Consider the following 24,729-nt stretch of genomic DNA (forward strand, 5'->3'; position numbering starts at 1 on the left):
GCAAGACTGAATATATATTATAATATTATACACATATAGATAAATTAAAAAGTTAATGCTTGCTACTTTCGTAAGGCCAAAACAAGTTTCCCACTCTGAAAATTAAATGATACTTAAAAATACTTTATATTCTATTTGAAACAGTAAATTTGACTCAATTCTTATTTTTCCCCCAAAAGATGAGTTTTTCCAGATATTAATACCTTAGGAAGTGAATCTTATTTTCTATAAATACTGGAGTTTCACTTCCACTGGAAATTACCCACTGACTAGGTAGAATATCCTTCAGCCACGGAGGAGATTAAGATGATGGTCAGCCCAGTGAAAATTAGGTTTTGTTAAGAATTAGAATCCCACGTAGACTGTACATCTTCTGTTATATTCTGAAAGTCTACAGTTTATCAATATCCATCTTGTTTGATATTTATATCATGACTCTTCTTTCATTTGTCTAATCAGCTTCATTTATTTTTACATTTTTATTTTTTTTTTCAAGGCTCTCACCCATAGCCCTGAAATTATTTCAACAAAGCTTATGACACATTTGGCTGCTTCTAATTTGACTTTCATTTCTATAGTGAGTTTACTTTTAAAAAATTCTGGGGAGGTGCTGTCAGCATCGTGGCAGAGTAAGTTGTTCCCTTTGTCTCTCCCCTATAAGTTACAACTAAACAGACATTCATTGACTAAATAGGATTCCCTACACAGCACAATAGGACTCCTGAGAGATCCATGCAGCCATACATCTGAAGGTGGGTGGACTGGATCCCCAAAAAGCAGTGGAACTAGGTGAGTGGACCCTTCCCCCACCCTGGTGGCAGCAATCCAGGTCGTGGGTCCTCATACAGTGGGCAGCTCAACTGTAAGAAAAGGTGGGGGCAGCCTGGCCTGTGTGCAAGGACTTTTGGAGCAGTAGCCCTGCCCATGGGAGCACCCACTGTGCTGCAGCAGTCTCGCCTGTGGGAACACTCCCCACTGAGTGGTGGCAGCTCAGCCTCTGCATAAGTGCCCCTGCCACCAAGCATTGCAGCTCAGATGAACCGCCCACAAGCGCAAGTGCAGCACTGGCCTCTGTGAAAGAAAGTGCTCTTCCTGCCTACCACAGCAACTCAGGCAGTCCCCTGCCAAGGTCAGCAGTCCTGCCTGCATGAGAGCAACCTACTGGCAGAGCACAGAGGCTCTGCCTGCGCATGCATGCATAACCCACCAAGTGGCTGCAGCCCAGCACACAAATGCAGAGGAACCCTACTGGCACAACTTCCAGCAGACAGGGTGGGATCAGAAAACACAGCTCCTGCACCCCTCCCCACAAAGGTGGCAGGTGGAATCTGTGACCTGATACTACCACAAATGCACTGGCAAATTATCAATTCATCAAACACCATGAAGAACTACAGTAAGATTTCTGAGCAGAAGGAAAATGACAACTCTCCAGAAACCAATCCTGAAGTCACAGAAATTTACAACCTAAATGATGGAGAATCAAAAATGGTTGTCATAAAGAAACTCAGTGATTTACAAGAAAACTCAGAGAGACAGTTCAATGAGCTCAGGACTAAAATTAATGAGCAGAAGGAATACTTCACCAAAGAGATTGAAGTTCTAAAAAAAACAAAACAGAAATTCTGGATATGAAGAACATAATTAATGAGATAAAAATTCTAGAAACCATAAAAAGTAGAGTTGACATTATGGAGGATAGAATTAGTGACTTAGAGGATAGAAATATAAAAATGCTTCAGGTGGAGGAGGAGAGAGAACCAAGATTTTTAAAAACTGTAGAAATTCTTCAAGAAATATCTGACCCAATTAGGAAAAACAACATAAAGATTATAGGTATTCCAGAGGGAGAAAAGAAGGAGAAAGGAGCAGAAAGCTTGTTCAAAGCAATAACAGCTGAGAACTTCCCACACCTGGGGAAGAAACTGGACTTACAAGTACATGAAGCCAATAGAACTCTTAATTACATCAATGCAAACAGACCTTCTCCAAGGCATATAATATTAAAACTGGCAAAAATCAATGACAAAGAAAACATACAAAGGGCAGCAAGGCAGAGGATAATAATCTACAAAGAAACCCCTGTCAGGCTTTCAGCAGATTTCTCAGCAGAAACCTTACAGGCTAGAAGAGAATGGAATACTGAAAGACAAAAACTTTCAGCCAAGAATACTCTATCCAGTGAAACTATCCTTCAGATATGATGCAGAAATAAAAGCTTTCCCAGACAAATAAAAGCTAAGGGAGTTCATTGCCACTAGACCGGCCTTACAAGAAACATTGAAAGGAGCCCTCCCATCTGAAACTAAAAAGCAAAGGTTTACAAAACCTTGAGCAAGGACATAAATAGATAGATAGAATCAGAAAATTGTATCTCTATATCAGTATAGATTAGTAAACACTTAATTGTAACATAAAAGATAAAGGGAAGGAAAGCATCAAAAATAACTATAACTCCTAACTTCAATTTAGTCAAAAACTCATAACACAAAAAAGAACAATTTGTGACAACAATAACTCAGTGGATAGGGATGGAACCTGCTTAGGCTAATGGAGATAAGAGGCTATCAGAAAATGGACCATCTCATCTATGAGATCTTTTAAACAAACCTCATGGTAACCACTAAACAAAAATTCAGAGCAAAGTGACAAATGATAAATAATGAGAAAACCATCACAGAAAACCACCAAACTGAAATGGCAGTCAGAAATATAAGAGAAAAGAAACAATGGAAATATAGAACAACTGGAAAACTAGAGATAAAAAGGCAGTATTAATATATATATCAATACCCTCCTATATCAATAATCACTCTAAATGTAAATGGATTGAATTCTCCAATCAAAAGACACAGAGTGGCTGGATGGATTAAAAAACAAGACCCAACAAAATGCTGCCTCCAGGAAACACATCTCAGCTCTAAAGACAAACATATTCTCAGAGTTAAGGGATGGAAGAAGATACTCCAAGCAAATGGCAAGCAAAAGAAAGCAAGTGTTGCCATATTTATATCAGACAAAGCAGACTTCAAGATAAAAAATATAATGAGAGACAAAGAGGGGCACTATAAAATGATAAAAGGGACTTTTCAGCAAGAAGACATAAGACTTGTGAATATATATGCACCTAACACAGGAGCACCAAAGTATATAAAGCAATTATTAACATACCTAGAGGGAGAAACTGACAGCAATGCAATAATAGTAGGGGACTTCAACATCTGACTTACATCAATGGATAGATTATCCAGACAGAAAGTCAACAAGGAAACACTGGCCTTAAATGAAACACTAGACCAAATGGACTTAATAAATATATATAGAACATTCCATTCAAAAACAGCAGAATACACATTCTTCTCAAGTGCACACAGAACATTCTCAGAGATAGACCATACATTGGGAAACAAGGCAAGCCTCAATAAATTTGAGAAGATTGGAATCATATCAAGCATCTTTTCCAACAATAATGCTATGAAACTAGAAATCAACTATAAGAAAAAGGTTGGGAAAGTCACAGATATATGGAGACTAAACAATATGCTACTGAACAACCATTGGATCAATGAAGAAATCAAAGGAGAAATAAAAAAATACCTGAAGGCAAATGAAAATGAAAACACAATATACCAACTCTTATAGGATGCAGCTAAAGTGGTACTAAGAGGGAAATTTATGGCAATAAAGGCCTACCTCAAAAAAATAAGAAAAATATTAAATAAGTAATCTTAAACTACACCTAACAGAACAAGAAAAAGAATAAACAAAACCCAAAGTCAACAGAAGGAGGGAAATAATAAACATTAGACCAGAAATAAATGAAATAGAGACTAAAAAAAAACACTAGAAAGGATCAATGAAACTAAGAGCTGTTTCTTTGAGAAGATAAACAAAATTGACAAACCCTTAGTCAGACTTACTAAGGAAAAAACAGAGAAGGCTCAAATACATAAAATCAGAAAAGAAAGAGGAGAAAATATAACAGATACTACAGAAATAGAAAGGAGTATAAGAGAATACTATGAAAAACTATATGCCCACAAATTGGATAACCCAGACAAAATAGATAAATTCTTAGACTCATACAACCTCCTAAAGCTGAATCAAGAAGAAACAGAGAATCTGAATAGACCACTCAGAAGTAAAGAGATTGAAACAGTAATCAAAAACCTCCTCCAAAACAAAAGTCCAGGACCAGATGGCTTCTCTGGAGAATGCTACCAAACATTCAAAGAAAATTTAATACCTATCCTTCTCAAACTATTCAAAATTGAAGAAGATGGAATGCTTCCTTCCTCATTCTATGAGGCCATGGTTTTGGTATCCTGATACCAAAACCAGATAATAAAAACATGAAGAAGGAAAATTACAGACCAAGATCACTGATGAAAATAAATCTAAAAATCCTCAACAAAATATTCACAGATGGAATACAGTAATACATTAAAAGGATCATACACTGTGATCAAGTGGGATTTATACCAGAGATGCAGGGATGGTTCAACATTCACAAATCAATCAATGGGATACACCACATTAACAAAATGAGGAATAAAATCCCATTATCATCTCAATAGGTGCAGAGAAAGCATGTGACAAGATCCAACATCCATTTATGATAAAAACTCTCAATAAAATGAGTATAGAAGGAAAGTACGTTTAATACTTTTAAAGTACCTTTAGTAATGGTCATAATGACAAACCCACAGCCAACATCACACTTAATGGTGAAAAACTGAAAGCCATCCCTCTGAGAATAGAAACAAAGCAAGGGTGCCCACTCTTGCCACTCCTATTCAACATAGTACTGGAGGTTTTGGCCAGAGCAATTAGGCAGGAAAAAGAAATAAAAGGGACCCAAATTGGAAAGGAAGAATTAAAAGTCACACTGTTTGCATATGACATGGTTCTATACATAGAAAACCCTAAAGAATCCATTGGAAAACTATTAGAAATAATCAACAACTACAGCAAAGTTGCAGGATACAAAATCAACTCACAAAAATCAGTTGCAATCGTATACACTAACAATGAATTAGCATAAAGAGAAGTCAAGAATACAATGCCGTTTACAACTGCAAAAAAAAGAAAAAAAATATCTAGGAATAAATTTAACCAAGGAGGTGAAAGATCTATACACTGAAAATTATAAGACATGATTGAAAGAAATTGAAGACACCATAAAGAAATGGAAAGATATTCCATGTCATGGATTGGAAGAATAAACATAGCTAAAATGTCCATATTACCTAAAGCAATCTACAGATTTAATACAATCCCAATCAGAATCCCAAGGACATTCTTCACAGAAATAGACTAAGAATCCTAAAATTTATACGAAACAATAAACGACCTCAAACAGCTGATCTTGAGAAGAAATCCTGAGAAAAAAGAACAAAGCTGGAGGCATCACACTCTCTGACTTACAAAATAAACTACAAAGCTATAGTAATCAAAACAGCATGGTGCTGGCACAAAAACAAACACACAGATCATTGGAACAGAATTGAAAGCCCAGAAATAAAACCACATATCTATGGACAGCTAGTCTTGGATAAAAGAGCCAAGAACATACAATGGAGAAAGTAAAGTCTCTTCAATAAATGGTGTTGGGGAAACTGGACAGCCACATGCAAAAGAATGAAAGTCGACCATTATCCTACACCATATGCAAAGACTAACTCCAAATAGATTAAAGATTTGAATGTAAGAGCTGAAACCATGAAACTACTAGGTGAAAATATAGGCAGTACACTCTTTGGCATCAGTCTTAGCAGCATCTTTTCAAATACCATGTCTACTCAGGCATGTGAAACAAAAGAAAAAATAAATAACTGGGACTACATTGGACTAAAAAGCCTCTGCAAGGCAAAGGAAGCAATGAACAAAAAGAAGACAACTCACCAACTGGGAGAAAATATTTACAAAGCATATATCTGACTGGGGTTAATTTCTAAAATATATATAAAAAAAAAAAAAAACCTCATGTAACTCAACAAAAACAAACAAAAAAAACAACCTGATCAAAAAATGGGCAGAGGACATGAACAGACATTTTTCCAAAGAAGGTATACAGATGGCCAACAAACACATGAAAAGATATTCAACATCACTAATTATCAGGGAAAGGCAAATCAAAACTACAATGAGATATCACCTTATACTTGTCTGAATGGCTATAATTAACGAGACAAAAAATAACAAATGTTGGAGAAGATGTGGAGAAAAGTGCCCTCATACACTGCTGATAGGAATGCAAACTGGTGCAGTCACTATGGAAAAGAGTACGGAGATTTCTCAAAAAATTAAAAATAGAAATACCATATGATCCAGCTATCCCACTATTGGGCATTTATCCAAAGAACATGAAATCAACAGTACAAAGAGCTCTATGCACCCCTATGTTCACTGCAGCATTATTCACAATAACTAAGACATGGAAGCAACCCACATGCACATCAACTGATGAATGGGCAAAGAAGATGTGATATATATATTCAATGGAATATTACTTAGCCATAAAAAAGACAAAATCATCCCATTTGCAGCAACATGAATGGACCTTGAAGGTATTATGTTAAGTGAAATAGGCCAGACAGAGAAAGACAAACACCGTATGTTTTCACTCATATGTGGAGGATAAACAAACACATGGATCAAGAGAACAGATTAGTGGTTACCACAGGGGATGGGGTGAGATAATGGGCGAAAGGGGTAAAGGGGTACATACGTACGGTGACGGACAAAAACTAGACTATTGGGGGGCTGGCCCGATGGTTTAGTGGTTGAGTTCACACACTCTGCTTCAGTGGCCTGGGGTTCACGGGTTCAGATCCTAGGTGCAGACCTACACACCACTCATCAAGCCATGCTGTGGCGGCATCTCACATACAAAATATAGGAAGACTGGCACAGATATTAGCTCAGGGACAATCTTCTTCAAGCAAAAAGAGAAAGATTGGCAACTAACAAACAAACTAGACTATTGGTGGTGAGCACGATGCAATCTATACAGCAACTGATATATAATAATGTACCCCTGAAATTACACAACGTTATAAACCAATATGACCTCAATGAAATAATTTTGAAAAAAAGAAAAATTCTGCATACTGCAAGAAATTTAAAAACGTTTGTGTTCTTAGCACCCTTACTTTCATAATTTGTTGCCTTTTTCCTGTATTATTTCCTATATTTCCTAAGCTATTCTTTACAGTATTCTTTTGGGAGTTGTGGCTGATGTCTAGTTTCATAATATTGGTGTCTTATTTTCTGTGTGTATGCTTTTTTTTTGCATACCACTTTTGTTTTTCAGGTCTGCTTTTAGAATAGAAAATGAAATAAAAACCTTCACTTTACCAAATTTAATCCTAATTTTTTGTACTATTATCAATATTTGTAATTTCAGGAAGAGAAATCCTTTAGCTGAGAGACAAAAACGTGGGAATGTCCCTGAAATTGTTGACCAGAAGTTGCAATTTAAACGACACAATGGATGTAACTGCTTAACTCCTTTCCTCAAAACTCAACTAAAATGACAGGAGTAAATAGACAAAAATCCCACAGAGTCATAGAAAACATAAAAGAGCAATAGCAGTAGAGAGAAGATGAAATTTTGGAAATTGCAAAGCATATTGAGCAGTCCAGAGAAGGCTGAAAGCAAACAGCTTGCAGGGGTAACATGCACAACAAGCAAGCCAGTTCTTTCTCCCAGAAGCTGGAAAATATACAGAATACGAGGCTGGAAAGTAAAGCTGGAAAGTGGCAGTGTTGTTGAAATTTTACATCGACAACAGTAAGACTCCCTGATGCCCTCCCTCAACCTGTGCAACCTCCTTGGAAGAAGGCAAAATGTTTACGCTATGAAGACACTGAGCTGTGGTGGATATGGCCTCAAGGATACCAGGCCCAGCTGAAAGGCAGGGTGAGAGGCTATACTGACAACAGAGGGATTAACTGAAATTAAATTTTGAATAACGAGATTTTTCAGCCATGCTCTCCCCTTCAGCCAAAGCAGGGCATTGGATGCTTCTCTAGAAAACACAAATCAGCCTCGAGAAAACACCTCTGGATAGTGTCCTTTGGAGGTTCCCCACCTTACACCGAGGTCGTCTTGACAAGCCCCATACAGATTCTCAAGCTATACGACATTGTAGTAATTCTTCAACATTCTGAGGAAAAGCTATTTTTGACCTTGGAACTTGCTCAAATAATCAAGTATGAAGAATAAAGACATTTTCAGAATTTCAAGTTCTCAAAACCTTCTTCTTTGCCTTCTTTCTCATAAAGCCAGAATATGGTGGCAGAATAAGCCACTCTAAAATGTGCTTCTTTGGCATAAGGATTATTTTGAACCGATGGCACTGAAAAACAGCAAATGCAGGCAGGGGCTTTCTCTGAACTCCCCTTATCTGCCTAAAGACAGATCCTCCAAAAGGAACTCAAGCATCATGAATCCCCTCCCCAGGAGTCTTCTCAACCAGGGAAGATGACTTATCACAGGACTGGAGACTAGAAGTCAACACCGCACCCAGACAAACCGTCACAAACTCTAACATCTCACATCTATTCTTCCAAAGGCCCATTCACCTTTCCTAAAAATCATTTACTCTCCCCTGGGTGGCCATATTCCCCCTCCTCTTCCCCTATTAAAAAAGTATATAATCTCTCAAATCTCATCACTTTTTTGGGTATTCACTTTCTTTTCCCCTGTGATGTCACTGTGCACTTAATACCAAAAATAAATAAATTTGTATACCTTTCTCATATTAATCAGCCTGTTTTCAGTGTATTTCATAGACCCGGCTATTGAACCTAAGAGGTAGAGGGAAAGTCTTTCCTCTCCTACAATGTACGGCACTGAAATGAGGGATAAATCAAGAAAGAACAAAATATGGTGTCTAGAAAATGGATTGAATAGAAAGAGGCCAAGGAATTTCCTAGGATGCTGCCAAAAGGAAGCTCTGAGATGACAGCTGTGCAGCCAACCCGGAGAGCAAGTGGTCCAGGCTGGGCAGAGGACAGAGGGTTGCAAGAACGATGTCTGTATCCAAGAGGAGTAAAGGTTGTGCAAAGGAGGAAACATTATCACAACTGGATTCAGCTGAAAACAGAACTTCCATGGTCATATGATGTAAATACTGATTATTGAATTAATGAAAAAATTATGATACAATTATAAATTGGCAGGCTGGAGGAAAGAAAGTGTGTGGGTGGGTGGAGGAAAAAGAGGTGTGCAATGATTTAAGCAAGCTAGGTCTTCTACATTCGGAAATGAATAAACAAAGTTTAAAATAGAAAAATCAATTTTAAAAGGAGGTTATTTAGAAACGTAGTCGTAAATAAAGGTAAATAGGTAAAAGTGCCTGATTTTGGAGAACGAGAATTTGAAATGAGGAAGATTAGATCGCAAAGGGCTATTTTACAGCTGTCTGGCTTTGTTTTGTTGACTGTTTTGTTTTGATGTTCTAAGAATTATTTTGCCAGAAATACATTGCTCTTTTTAATTTTTTTTATTGAGGTAATATTGGTTTATAACGTTACATAAAAAGTTAAAATATCATACTTCATCAATTCTAAGATATTTTTTCTCCTTTTAGATCTCTAAGATTGAAAGGCATCCTACAATCTATACATGAAATCAGGTAAGTAGAATAAAATCAAAAGCATCTTTGTTTCTTTCCTGAAAAACAAGGGCTATTTTGTTATTTTTATACTGTGGTATTCTTTGTCTCTTTTAAAACACATTCATGTATGACCTGGTTAATTATAAAATTTGGAACAAGTAAAAAATTAAGTATATCTAAATCTATATATTTAAGAAAACACTTTCAAGTCCAAGAGTAGGGGAGAGGTAATGTAGAAAATTAGATGCTTGAAAATTAGAACATTATCAAATTAATTGGTAAATTTGGAAATCAATTATTTTGACAAAATTTTTTTAAATTTAATGATGAGCAATTAATAGGCACTAAATTAATAACAATTATTTCACTCTCTGCCTCTCCATAATTTTGAAAGCATATAAAATTGTATGTATGTATTTGTTTGTTTGTTTGTTTTAGGCATTTTAGAATATATTCGAGCTCCATTTGCAAACCTCTCTAAAATGTGCATCTGGAGTGACAAGTGTGATAGCCACAAAGATGTGCCACCCAGACCCCCATTTCAAGGAACGCCCAGCACTGGGGAGTGTGAACAGCAGAGGGTGTCCAGCACTCAGCTCCTTCAGGGTCGGCCTCAGAGCTGCTGAGGGCTACCTTGCCCAAGGTCATATCCCTCCACCGGCCAGTAACCGAGAAAGAGACAGTGTTTAAAGGCCAGTCCATTTCAGTCAGACAAGGGGTAAAAGCCCCCTGTGTTGGCTGAGGCTTTGTCCACTTTTCCCTGGGACCAGTCCTGGTCCCCTCACCCCTCCATTTCACAGCTATTGACAGGACCGCCCCTAGGGGATAGGTGGCCCAGGGCAATTTTTATTTTTTTGAGGTCTTGTCTATAACAACAATTTTATTTAAAATACATTGTCTCATGTGAGGTACAATGATTTATCAATAAAGATTCAGAATGAAGAATAGAGAAGTACTTATATATTTATTACTAAATCAGCTCTATCTCTTCTCATTGAGATTCTGGAACACTCTCTTTGTTCTTTACTCTCAAATGTGCCATTTGTGGCTAGATTCTTTTATCTAGTCACAGGAAAGAGACAGTGATGCTATTATTATTCACAATGGCATCCTCTTCAGAACATGTTTATATTGAGCCGTACGGATATTCTTGGCTCTGCAGTTCTCTAATTCCATTTATTATTTGATGCGCATGTTACTGCTCATGACGCTGCATCATCCGTCATGAATATTAGTTTCCAATGACACTCTCAAAGCACCCTGCTATGCTTCATTGATGTGGACCACAAATGCAAGTCTTACCCAGAGCATGTAGAAAAGCAAGAACAATAATTTTATTTTGTGGTCATGCTAACTTCACCATTTGGAATGGTAACACATAAATGTAAAGCAACACAATACACCATGGGAGCAGCATAAATGTAAAACAACACACTTTCAAACATAACTACTGTCAAACTCTTTAGGCCATAATCAGTGAATTTCTAGAATATGATCCCTTTCTGTGTTAACCCTGGCCCTCTACACACCACCACCAGCCAGGAGGATAGGCAAAGCCTGTGAGCAGTCCCATTCATGTAAGGACTGTCTGTCCCTCACTAGAAATGGCTTAAGATTGACCCAGAAGTATATAATATAACCACGTGGATTGGACAAAAGAGATGTCATCAACTCGAGGGGCCTATGGCTTTGTGTGCAGCAGGAGTCTCAAAACCCTCAAAGGATTTAGGCCCCGCCATCCTGAAAGACTGCCTAAAACACGCTTCCAAGCCTGAGGAGGAGGTGGAGTGACTGTCCTTGGAGGCTATAAACTAGAATCAGCACTGCAAGTCAGAAGGTGGACAGGTGAGAGCTGACACATAGATGGACAAGAGTCCACACCCAGATCCCTGAATTGTCCAATTTGAGTGAGAAGTCACCCAAAATCAGCATGTCAGCCCCATTCTGGCAGCCCAATCCTGTGTGACCTGTGGAAGAATTACCATACCAGTAAGCAGGAGCAATTCGCTGACCAGGCCACCTTCCTGGAACCAGGACCTAGACATTGGGGTCCTGAAAAGATCCCCAAGGCACAAGTTCAGGAAATCCTTGGGGCATCTGGGTGAATACACACGTAGGGTGGAGGATAAGAGAAGACTTCAAAAAAGAGAAATGGGGATGGGGCACCCTGACAAGCATGTCGTCCAGCAGATGGCACTGCCAGCCCCAGACATTCTCAGATACCAAAGGAAAACTAAAAATGCCAACTCACTCCAAATGGTAAGACCCTCTGAGGCTCAGGGCAAGAGCAGGAAGACAATTTGCCCAGGTCTAAGGGTGATATTTGTTGTTTATCTTTAACAAACACACTTGGAACTCCATCTGAGTGATTGCTTTCAGACAAACCTGGGGTGACAATAATTTACTTGGGAAGTTACATAGAATAATCGCAAGTTATTTAAATGAATAACGAAAGCAAAACTTGTGGATGGCTTGTTGTTTTGTGGGGGGGAAAGTTTTGTCTTCAAGAAGTCTATGAGCAAGGCAATGGGAATTACCACAGGATTGATTTCCAAGGCTGTTATAACAAAGTATCACAAAGTGGGTGGCTAAAAAGAATAGAAACTTATTCTTTCACAGTTCTGGAGACTAGAAGTCTGAAGTTAAGGTACAGGCAAAGCCAGTTCCTCCTGAAGGCTGTGAAGGAGAAACTGTCCTATGACTCTCTCCTAACTTCTGATGGTGGCCTGCAGCCTGTCACCCCGTGGCTTGCGGCAGCATAACTCCAATCTCTGCCTCCACTGTCGCACGGCGTTCTCTGTGTGTGTGTGGCAGGGGCGGTATGTGGCTTCTCTTTTAAAGACACCAGTTGTATTGGATTAGATCCATCCTAATTCAGTATGACTTCAACTTCTTTATATCTGCAAAGACCTTATTTCCAAATATGATCACATTCACAGGTACCAGGGGTTAGGACTTCAACATATCTTTTTAGGAGACACACTTCAACCCAAAACAAACACTATCCTATAAAAACATGTTGGCTTTCATTTTCTTTTCTTGCATAGATTGTACAGGAGAATTAAATACAAAGACATTTAACACTGAAGAGAGATTGTTCCTAGGAGTAAACATTAAAATTCTTAGACCTAGTTTTAATTATAGCTCAAGGACAAAATGTTAAGTCAATAAGAAAGTGTAAGGGGATGAATTGGCATAAAATTACAAGCTTTATATTCAACATTTCAGGAATGTTTCCAATGCAAAAAGTGATAGTAGATCACAGTGCATTAAATAAATTCATTAATATGAAAATCAATTACATTGAAACTTTTCCCATGTTTCCCATTTAATGAAAAAGCAACCAAATTATTCTCTTAAAAAAATTCTGCCCCCCTCATCTAATATATACATTTCTCAATGCTTATACTCAAAGGCCAACTCAACAGGGAACTTTTTTGACATTCCACACCACCTTACAATTTGCTTTAGGCGGCCCCTAAGTGATGATTATATTGTTTTTATAAGTATGTCACTCCACTAGACTTTGAGTTCTTTGAGGATAGGAACTGTATTTCTGTAATTCCACCATCTATAATAATGCCTGACACATATTAATAGCTAAATAGGTATTCTAGAATGAATGAAAAAAATGAGTCTATAAATCGATGATTGAAAGGACTATGAGTAATTATAAATCAACCTGTAACTTAGAGTCATTCTTTACAAGGAAAGTAAGAAATGTAGATCATTCTCTTTAAAAGTAAAAAAGTATTAATATCAGTTCATTTTTCAAGAAATATACAAAAGAACTCGGGCTTCATTTTGTTATCAAACCTTAGTAAAATGTATGGGTAACTATTAAAAGGAAAAATGATTGGACCTCAGTGGTGAATTGATTATTTTTATTATACCATTACTTAAATACACACAAAGAACTATGTACAAATTTCCATAGCTGATGTGAATTTCAGAGTATAATTTCATGCGTGCAAGAAATGTAGCTTCCTTATTTTTCTCTGCCAACTGAATTTCTCCTTTGAACATAATTTCTTTGGGTTTCCTATTCTGTATTAACACTGGGGATGGGACTATAAGGACCTAAACGTCTTCTGGCTTTATAGGTATCACTAAAACAATTTGTTAATAGTTCACAAAAGTCCCAAGGAGAACCTTTGGTTCCTTTCCTGTGGCCTGTTTTGGCTCAGTAGCTCACTTTCTGCTACTTCTGTTCCATTTTGAGAACACAGGAACCATTTGGCAATCCCTATTCCATGCTGGAGGGCTGAAACTCTGCGATGCTATGTCTAGACACACCATGCAGTGATTTCTTGTCTGGAGTCTTGGCATATCCCTAGGGCTACACTTAGGAAATGAGGGACAGATCTGCCATGCTCTTGGACCTCACAAAATTATCCGGAGGGAAAAGGAAAGAGAGTGGGTCCTGCTATTAACTCATTATGTTTCCCTAATGTATTTTAACTATGCCCTGAGCCTTTTCTGCTCCCCTAAGGGTCGAAGCTCTCCTAAATAAGAAAGATTCTCTTTTTTCTCTCTCTCTCTACTTTTTCTATCATATTTTTTCCCTAGGCAGAAGTACTGAACCAAACTGCTTCAACTAGGATAAAGGCAACAGGAAAGAGAAATTTCCAGAGTAAAAAAAAAAAATCAGATACTATTTCAAGAATATTTTTGGCTCACATACCTTATGCTGTGTCAGGGCACATAGCAGATGCATAAGCAAGGCTCAGGAAGTCCTCCATCTGAGAGCAATGGAATGTGAAGCTAGCAAGGGAAGTAGGGGTTAAAGTACGGAGGAATTTGGTTGTCTTTCTTTGGTAACAGGAAGTCATCAAAGTCATATCAAAACAGGGTTCTTACATGGTAGGTTTTCCTGTTTCGAAAGAAGAATCTAGTGACTTTGGAGGATGAAGTTTGGAATTAGGAGAAAATAGTAGAAGGCTACTGAGTCCAAGTAAGAGATCAGGAAGACCTAATTAAAATAACTTTTACAATGATTCAGATAGCATGAGTTTTTACAAATATAAACTGTTTATTTAATAGTTTGAATATTTATTTAGGTCATTTCATGATTACACACAAGTTATGTGTTTTGTAGAAAATAAGTCATCTTATGATGTTACTTTGAATAAAAAAGTTAATTTACTTCTAAGTGATAAAATTTAAATATGATTATTAAGAGCGTTTAAAGACCCTTGATGCTGGTGTTAAGTGAACGATTATAATTCATCACATTAAAACAGCTTTAGAACAGCATCTATGATTAATCTAGAAAAATGTGTAGATTATTTATATTATCAAAATGATTACATCCATCATAGTAAAATAACTTAATGGGATTCCATTTTAGGAATGCATAATAATTAATTATCTGGGTTATTAGAGCAATTAGCATAGACTTATATCTGCACTATCACTAAATAATTTCAATTTTATAAATTATGTTTCACTTTAGATATATGAGAATTGAAAAAGTTAAAAATTACAAATAATATACTGACATTTAGCTAAATTTCAATAGAATTGACTTTTTAATAAACTATAATTATCATAATATTTTTATGTTATCTTTACAGTTCAGTGTTCATTGTATTTAGCCTGAACTTTTATTGAGAATGAAATATTCATTTAGGGAAGAAAGTCAACTGCATGGAGGACAGCGTTCTGAATAAACACCATGGGCCCATTTCCTCAGCAACTAGGCGCTCCTCAATAAACCACAACGTGAGAAATAATCTCATGATTTCTTTTTTTTTTTTCTTGCTGGGAAAGATTCACCCTGAGCTAACATCTGTTGCCAACCTTTCTCTCTCTTTTTTTTTTTTTTTTTTCGCTTCTCCCTAAAGCCCCAGTACATAGTTGTATATCCTAGTTGTAAGTCCTTGTAGTTCTATGTAGCCTCTGCCACAGCATGGCTACTGACAGACAAGTGGTGTGGTTCCGCACCCAGGAACCAAACCTGGGCCGCCAAAGTGGAGCCTGTCAAACTTTAACCACTAGTCCCTTAGGGCTGGGTCTCATAATTTCTTTTCGACTACTTATACTGAATTTACTAAGGGCCATCTAATTTCCAAAATCAGCTTTTTTAAAATCCTTATCTTATTTGAACTCTTCCCAAAATATTGGCCACTCCATCTTTTCAAATCACTCTTCTCTCTTGGATTTTGTGATACTATTCTGCCTGGACCTCTATCATGGTCACAGTTGACCTGCCTGGCATCTATTCACTGCTTCTTCCTTCCTTTATAGAAACCTGATTTCGTCCAGTATTCAACTGTTCTCCATATATCATTTACTTTCTGATCAAAGCTATAACAGGAGACTTAAAGTCCATGGTTAGAAGAGAGACTTTTTTTCTCTTTCCTATTGGATATACATTTGCTGCTGTAGTCATCTCATAAACGTGAAGGGAACCAGCCTAAGTATAAAACAGAAAGATGACATGACAGAAATTCTGCTACATGCTTACTAACCTTAACACATGTTGCTCAGTTTCCCTTGCAGCTAACTCAACACCATGTGACTAAGTTCTAGTGGTGAGTAACACTCCCAGGGCTGGCTATAAAACCTCCAGAGGGATATTCTACTCTCTTTTTGCCCTTCTCAGAACCTTAAAGGTCATGTGTTGAAGATGTCAGTGTTACAAAAACAGACCCCAAATCCCTGAGACTCCCCAAGTCACCACTTGGAGAAGAGATGCTCAGGAAAGCTATCCGAATCGGAAAATCTCCATTGACTAGGTTTGAGTGAGAAATAAACTTTCATTGTGTAAGTTCCTGAACCTCAAATTGCCTAATGACATGTCTAGGAATGGAATATTGGAGGCCAAGATATAAAAGACTCTTCTGGAGAGCTTGTAGTTTACCATCCTCAAAGCGGTACATCCATCGAAAGAAAGCAGAGAATAGGTCAACCAAAATGCATGACCTTGTTAGCTTTGGAATGAATCTTTGCAAGTATAGAGTGCAGAGTATGTATATGCTAAGTTCTTTACAAACCTCAAGTCAAGGACAAAAGGGCAGGAAGTTAGGTAATAAAACTTACCAAAAAAAAAAACCCCATATACAGATGATAGTGGACAAGAGGGTCAAGGAATAGATAGCATTAAACCTGACATAGCTTTAAAAATAGCTAACTGAGGGGCCGGCCAGATGGCACAGTGGTTAAGTTCATGTGCTCCGCTTCAGTGGTCCGGGGCTCGCAGGTTTGGATCCCGGGCACGGACCTACACACCGCTCATCAGGCCATGCTGTGGCAGCATCCCATATACAAAATAGAGGAAGATGGGCACAGATGTTAGCTCAGGGACAATTTTCCTCAACAAAAAAAATATATAAGGGCTGGCCCGGTGGCGCAAGCGGTTAAGTGCTTGCGCTCCACTGCAGTGGCCCAGGGTTCACCGGTTCGGATCCTGGGCACACACCGACGCACCGCTTGGCAAAGCCATGCTGTGGTGGCATCCCATATAAAGTAGAGGAAGATGGGCATGGATGTTAGCCCAGGGCCAGTCTTCCTCAGCAAAAAGAGGAGGATTGGCAGATGTTAGCTCAGCGCCGATCTTCCACACACACACACACAAAAAAAAAAATAGAAGAAAAAATATACAGTTAGCTGAAGCCATTACAGCCAGACTCCAATAACCAATAACCAACTTCTACAGGTTCCAAGAGCACTCTGAGGGCCTCAGAGAACTATCCCTGCTGATACAACTAATACATATGGAAGAGAAGAAAGCCGAGGATATTGGGAGTTACCAGTAGTAGGATGGGGCTATTTCAAATCTTGGCAGCCAATGCAGAGCCAGCCATAAAGACTAGGTACATGTGTTGGTATCCCTTTAAAGGCAATGGAGATGAAAAATTTCCAGGTCCCACCAAACACAAGAAGTCCCCAGAGAGGGTACGCCATGTTCTATACAGCAGGAGGGGATGATTTATAATGGAGGATACTTACTTTTGGAAAATCCTGGTAGTGTTTGGTAAAACGGCTAGGGACAACAGGCTGGAGTCAACCCAGCCTGCACAACACTGGCCTGTTCCCCTTTGTCTGATGCAGCCAGGCTCCATCCTTCCTGTACTCACTTCCAAGGGCAGTTCCTCCTTTCATCACAATTGCTAGGACCACAGATTAAGATGCCAATTCACACCGATGAATTTTATGCCAGGTGATTCGAATCACCAGCTCAATCCTCTATCCTTTCTTTCAGTAATCATATGTGAAGAAGTTCTCTCACGGGACCCGACAGGTTTAGGGCTCTGCACCTTGAGTGCAGAGAACAATTTGTTGTTGCAATATAATTTGACAACTGAAGTTTACTTTGTTTTGAGTCTCTCTCTCTCTTGCTCTCTTTTTAATACTACATATTTGAAGTAGGGAACCAGTAAATTTATATACCACCTTATTAAAAGTCTAGTTGGTTTGTTATCTTCTTTCTCCTTTATATGCATTTCTACATATCATGACTTTTCAGTGCCATTGAAAATTTGCTTCATCATTGCAATAACAAACTTTAAGTATGACTTTTATATATTAATAACCATTTTAGCTAACCAAGTTAGTCGAGCTAAAATATAATCTGCACTTCTCTACAACAAGAATGTTATATTTTATTTCATTTTTCTCCTAAAGGGGAAACACATCTATGATCTTTTGTTGGGCTTCACACACAAAAAAAACAAAACTTAGAATCAAGGTATTGTGAATACATATATTTTAACAAAAAATAGGAGCTTGAAAAAAACACTGTATTTTTATATTTTATTATATATAGATTAGTTCCTCTATTTTACACAGTCCTAACCTATTACTTTATATAAAAGATGAGACTAGAATGAACATGAGATGCTAAAGGAAATACTGTACTTTTGAAAGGTGAGAAGTATCACCTGAATAATTTAAGCTTGATAGTAGAAAATTTTAAATTTAAAATATAATGCTAGAAAGGCATTGTTATATCAAGGATAAGAAATTCCAGAGAAAAACTCATCATGATACAAAGGCCCTTTCTAAGCAGCAACAATCCTTTCCCACGTGCTTCAGGGTTAAAGAAAAATAAAATAAATAATATTTATGCAGTTGAAGAACCTAATATTCATTTTCCTAAATCAAATTTTGGTTTTAGAACCAACTTACTTCAAAACACGACTGAAAACGCAGAATTATAGTTCAAGAAGTCACTGAGTGATTAACTATATATATTTTCCAAATCTGGAAACAATGGTATTTTCTCTCAAACTGGCCTTCAAATCATATTCGTTTTTGCATTGATATTTCAAAGGTGGTGGCATTTGAAATTCATTCCTGCTCAAGATATCCAGACCCCTACCTGAGCTGTCTCCCCTTGTTTTGTTGACAGAAAAAGTTAACAACTTCATATGAAAATGTTCTCTCCAGTTAGTCTGAGTATAAGTCAATGTGTAAACATCTGAATACCAAATAGGATAGCTTTGTGTGAAAGAGACAAATTATTAAAAATAAGTTGAGCATCAAGGTTTAAGCTATGAAGAAAAGAAACACGCTATAAAGGGAATAATGTGGATTATTCCCTTGTTGATCAGGAAAGCTGTCTCTGAGGTAGTGACACTTAAGATGAACCTTAAGCAATGGGTAAAAATTGAAAAAAAATAAACTGAGATTTTTATATTAGTCCCTATACTCCTGTATACATATACCCATGCATCGTTGAAAGTAATTTCTTCAAAGGACTTTCAAAATTAAAATTAAAATGATATTATCAAGACTGAAACATTCTTATATATCATATTAATTTGTATGGCAATTTAAACATCACTAAATGGTAAAGCAAGTATTTTAATCTTTGGTTTCAATAAAATGAACCTTACTGAGCTTCCGGATTAGAAATACATTGAATTATTAGGAATGTAAGTAACATTACATATTAATTATATCTAGACAGACATAAGCAGATTGTATTAAGTGCCTACCATACAACATATTGCATATTTCTCAATTCACACACAACTCTGTAGAGTTGGTGTTCTATGTTCAAGACCACTTGTTAGGGGAGAAAATCATGCCTGAGTGAAGTTCAGTCATTACCAGAAGATTGCACTGTATTACGGACTGAATGTTTGTGACCCCCTAAGATTCATATCTTGAAGCCCTAACCCCTAACGTGACTATATTTGAAGAAAGGACCTTTACATAAGTAACTAAGGTTACATGAGGTCATAAGGATCAGGCCCTGATCCAATAGGATTAGAATCCTTAAAAGAAGAGACACCAGATAGCTCTTTCTCCTTCCCTGTGTGCATGCACTAAGGAAAGGCCATGAGAAGACAGCGAGAAGGTGGCTGTCTGCAAGCCAGGAAGAGAGCCCCACCAGAAACTGAACCCTGCTTGAATCCTGATCTTGGACTGCTAATTTCCATGACTATGAGAAATAAATTTCTGTTGTTTAAGCCTCCCAGGCTGTGGTAGTTTGTTATGGTAGCCTGAGCAGACTAATACATACAACAGGCAAATGATAAAGTTCAGGCAGTATAACTACAGAACCCACATTGCTAGTTCCTGAGCTAGCAAATAGCCAAGTTATTTTCAGTTACATATATCCAGAGTCAAATATATTCCATATCACATTGAAATTTAATATAAATTTCACGGACCTTAAAGAATCAAAATTCAACTTTAAAGTTCATTGTACACCTAACTAAGAGGTGACAGCATGTTACAGTAACATCTGTGACCATCATCTGTAAAAAAAAATGTGTTAAATACTATAAGATCGAATGTGGTTATACATCACACTAAAGTTATGAAATTATCTTAATCTAGCCTAGTACTTGTTAAAACCAAGCCAAACTGTGGCTGTGTCCCTTGGCTATTGTTGAGCATTAAATCCCCATAAACTATGCTAGAATCTTAGGGCTAGTATAGATGGATCAGAGTCTCCGGAAAGGGTTTTACATTATATGAAAAGAATGAGGATTTCAGGTTTCATAAAGTAATATAGGAGGGATGTCCAAATTTCTCAGGAACCAGTAAAAATCATTTATCAAGTCAACAAAAATTTTACTTTTTTAAGTTCCTTAAAAAAACTGCTCCTAAAAAAAGAAAACTGATATTTTTGTTTTAATTTGTTTTATGGTCAGAATACATAAAATTAAACAAAAAATAAATTAGCATTTTATGTCTTCATACTATAAAAAAATGGCACATCAATGATAAATACATGTTCTATCAAGAGAACCATTGTTAATATTTTGATGTTTATCCTTCTATTGATAGATGGGTGGATGGAGAATAGATAGATAGAGACATACATACATACACACATATATACGTACACACATAAATATACATGGCTATCTTTTGCAAAATTGGTAGCATAATAAACATACTACTCACTAATACAACTTTGTTATGTAGCAACATACCATAGGTGTTTTCTCTTAAAAATTTCTTTAAAACATTGTTTAACAAATTCACTACCATTCGATTTATGAGTTGCTCTCTAATATTTTTTTATTAAACATAATATCTTATGATCATCTTTTACCAATACGTGTGTGTGAATCTCTAGAGTAAAATTCTTATATGTTAAATCAATGAGAAAAATAGCAGGGACATTTTAAAGACCTTTAAATCAACTCCTTTTTTTTTTATTTTACGCACAGACAGCATACTTCGGATAAGAAGAAAGCTTCCAGTTACATAGGTGCACAAAGGCCCATAATGTAGGGCTGCTCTGTCACACTCCAGACTTTGGACCCTAGTTGTTTAGCCTGGAAAAACAGTTGTCAGTAGATCTACATTAACTAAGCTCATAAACATTGATATATACACATACACATACTATTAATCTATTAATTTACAGTAAGAACAAAGCTATGAAGCAGAGTAAATACTAGAACTCAGTACATTTTCCCTTTACAGACAAATCTTTAGGGGAACATAAAATAAGAAGATGTTTCCCTCTTGAAAATGGAATTAGAATAGGGTATTTAACTGTATCTCAGATCTTAATGACAACTGTCATGAGATTTATTGATGATGCATCAATCTCTACAACAGCACTACATAAAACCAAAGTGTGTGTTTGTGGACCAAGACACCTCCCTCTGACAATGTTTTAGAGATACTTAGTTCAATTAACTCCTTGGACCTCCCTTCTTAAACTCTATGCAGATCTCCTTTCTTAAAACATATTTACTTCTGACTGAATACAATAAAATTTCTTAGTTCTTAATTTAAATACAAAGCATTCATATTTGTCTGAAAGATGATTGGGATTAAATATTTTTGAACTCTTAGATAATACTTTAGGTGATTTCTACAAATAAGTAATCTTGCTTCTCACACCTTATTTTGCCTAATACCTTTCTCTTTCTCAAAGAATAACTTCACAGGTTCTTGTACCTATCTGATAGGCTGTACATTGCATACATGTAAAAGTTGTCAAATCATCCCACCAGAAAAGTTGAACAAATTAAACACAAACACAATATGAGAGTATTACACCATCAATTATTAAAAATAATTCTAGGAGTCAAGATGGCGACGTAGGCAGACTCTGAACTCACCTCCTCCCGTGGACACAGCCAAATTACAACTAGTCGTGGAAAAATTACCCCTGAGACAGAACTGAAAACTGGATAAGAGGAACTCCTGCAACAACGGACAATCCTAACTGGGGTAGAAGAGGCAGAGACTCCCTTCCGGAGAGGAAAAACGCCGCCTTCACAAGCCGCCAGCGTCACGGCCGCCGGGAGCAGCTCACAGGTACGCAGCCTCCCTGGAGGCGCGGGGCCCTGAGCCAGGGAGCGCCCCCGCTGTGGGCATTTTGTGGACCCAGCACAATCGAGACCAGCGGCATAATATCTGACTGTGCCTGCTACTAAAACACTGGGGAGCACCCCCAGAAAACCCGGTTCACAAAGAAACTAAAACTGGCTCTTAAAGGGCCCGCGCACAAACTCACCTGTTGCAGAAAGCATCCTAAAATCACCAGAAAGAAAGGTGCACAGTGCTTTGGTGACAAGAGACTCACCTAATAGGTCCTGAGTGCATCTCGGTGAGGGGTGACACCTCTCCAGGGACTGGGACATTGGCGGCGGCCATTGTTGTGGCCTGGTGTGAGCGTGCTGACACAGACGCCATTGGAGTTCTCCCTGAGGCCTGCTAGCCCAGGGTCTGCGCCACCCGCTAGAGCACCTATTTAATCCAGCTCAGCCAGGGCAGGCAGCCCACCCTAGAGACTGGCCCCACCCAACAACAAGCCCTCAGGCAACTTTTGGGTCTGCATAGATTGGTGACTGGATTCTCTGCAGCCTGGCAACTGAGCCGACTTGAGCAGGGCAGGGTGTGTGCACAAGGAACGGGTGGAGAGTGTGGGGCGGTGGCGGAGTGTGTGAGGCTCCCGCCGTGGAGAGACTGGGTCCACTTGGGGAGGTCGGGGCGCTCACATGGGGCAGGACTGTGTTGACTGTGTGTGTGGACCTGTGGGCAACAGAGCTTGTCAGCTGCAGAAGACTTGTGCTTCTCAAAGACCCACATAGGAGGTTTGCCCCACCTTCCAAAGCCTGAAACAATTGGGTGCTTCTGTGCCTGGGGCCAGCCCCACCCAGCTGCAATCCTCAGAGAGCTGACAAGAGACCTAATAGGCTAGAGGCTTACAGCAATTGTAAGGCCCTGAGCCTAACAACCTGCCACACTGGGGGCCTACTCACTTAAAAGAAATACTGCAACATAAATGTGGTATTAGAGCTTACAGCCAACTGTGCTGGGGCTACCCACACCTGATAAAGAGACTGAAGGGCCCACAACAACTACAAGCAGCTGAGCATTACAACAGCTGGCCAGGAGCATAACTCGGCCTCCCTGGGCGCCTATAGGGAGAGCTAACAGGCCACAATAGAAGGACACATGTAGCCCACATAGGGGACACCCCTGGAACATTGAGAACTGAGGGAAGCACACTGGAAGCCTACTAAGGCATCACTTACATAAGGTCACCTATCCAAGAGCAGGAGACGTAGCTGACCTACCTAATACATAGACACAAGCACAGGGAAAGAGGCAAAATGAGGAGGCAAAAGAATACATTCCAAGTAAGGGAACAGGACAAAACCCCAGAAAAGGAACTAAGTGAAACAGAAATGAGCAACCTACCCAACAGAGAGTTCAAACTAAGAGTGTTAAGGATGCTCACTGATCTGGGGAGAAGAATAGATGAACTCAGTGAGAATGTCAACAAAGAAATGGAAGATATAAAAAAGAACCAATCAGAAGTGACGAATACAATACTGGAAATGAAAAATTCATTAGAGGGACTCAAAACAGAGTAGAGGATACAGAAGAACGGATCTGTGAGCTGAAAGAAAGACTAGAAGAAATTACCCAAGGTGAACAGGTAAAAGAGAAAAGAATTAAAAAGACTGAGGACAGTCTAAGGGACCTCTGGGACAACATCAAGCACACTAACATCCGTGTTATAGGTGTCCTGGAAGGAGAAGAGCGAGACAAGGGGGCAGAGAATCTATTTCAAGAAATAATAGATGAAAACTTCCCTAACCTAAGGAAGGAAACAGACATCCAGGTACAGGAATCAGAGAGAGCCCCAAACAAGATAAACCCAAAGAGGCCCACACCAAGACACATCATAATCAAAATGTCCAGAATTAAAGATAAAGAGAGAATCCTAAAAGCCGCAAGAGAATGTCAAGTTACATACAAAGGAAACCCCATAAGGCTATCAGCTGACTTCTCAGCAGAAACCTTACAGGCTAGAAGAGAATGGCACAATATAGTTAAAGTGCTAAAAGGAAAAAACGTATAGCCAAGAATACTCTACCCAGCAAGGTTATCGTTCAAAATGGAAGGAGAGATCAAAATTTTCCCAGATAAGCAAAAATTAAAGGAGTTTGTCACCAAGAAACCAGTGCTACAAGAAATGTTAAAGGGACTGATTTAAGGGGAAAAGAGAAGACCACAAATAGGAAAAATTATCTATTTCCATGATAAGAGGGAAATGGATACAAATGCACAAAAAAGAGGTTAGATATGATATCAAAAACATAAAAGGAGGGAGGAGGGGAGTTAAAGAGTACAGCTTTCAGACAGAGGTCAAACTAAAGTGACCATC

General features: G+C 38.2%; 1 protein-coding gene across 1 annotated transcript in view; it reads right to left on the reverse strand.

Moving 5' to 3' along the window:
* Positions 1-22,784, reverse strand: part of LOC106800079 (sperm-associated antigen 16 protein-like) — a 780,587-nt gene extending 757,803 nt beyond the window's left edge. Inside the window, exon 1 of the mRNA XM_087424871.1 lies at positions 22,636-22,784. Within this exon, the coding sequence (XP_087280997.1) occupies positions 22,636-22,745 (110 nt within the window). The 5' untranslated portion in view covers positions 22,746-22,784. The remainder of the gene's footprint in view (positions 1-22,635) is intronic.
* Positions 22,785-24,729: the final 1,945 nt, after the last annotated feature.

The sequence above is a fragment of the Ceratotherium simum genome, chromosome 37 (genome assembly GCF_057802395.1).
Source record: "Ceratotherium simum simum isolate JZ-2026a chromosome 37, ASM5780239v1, whole genome shotgun sequence".
NCBI classification, from domain to species: domain Eukaryota; kingdom Metazoa; phylum Chordata; class Mammalia; order Perissodactyla; family Rhinocerotidae; genus Ceratotherium; species Ceratotherium simum.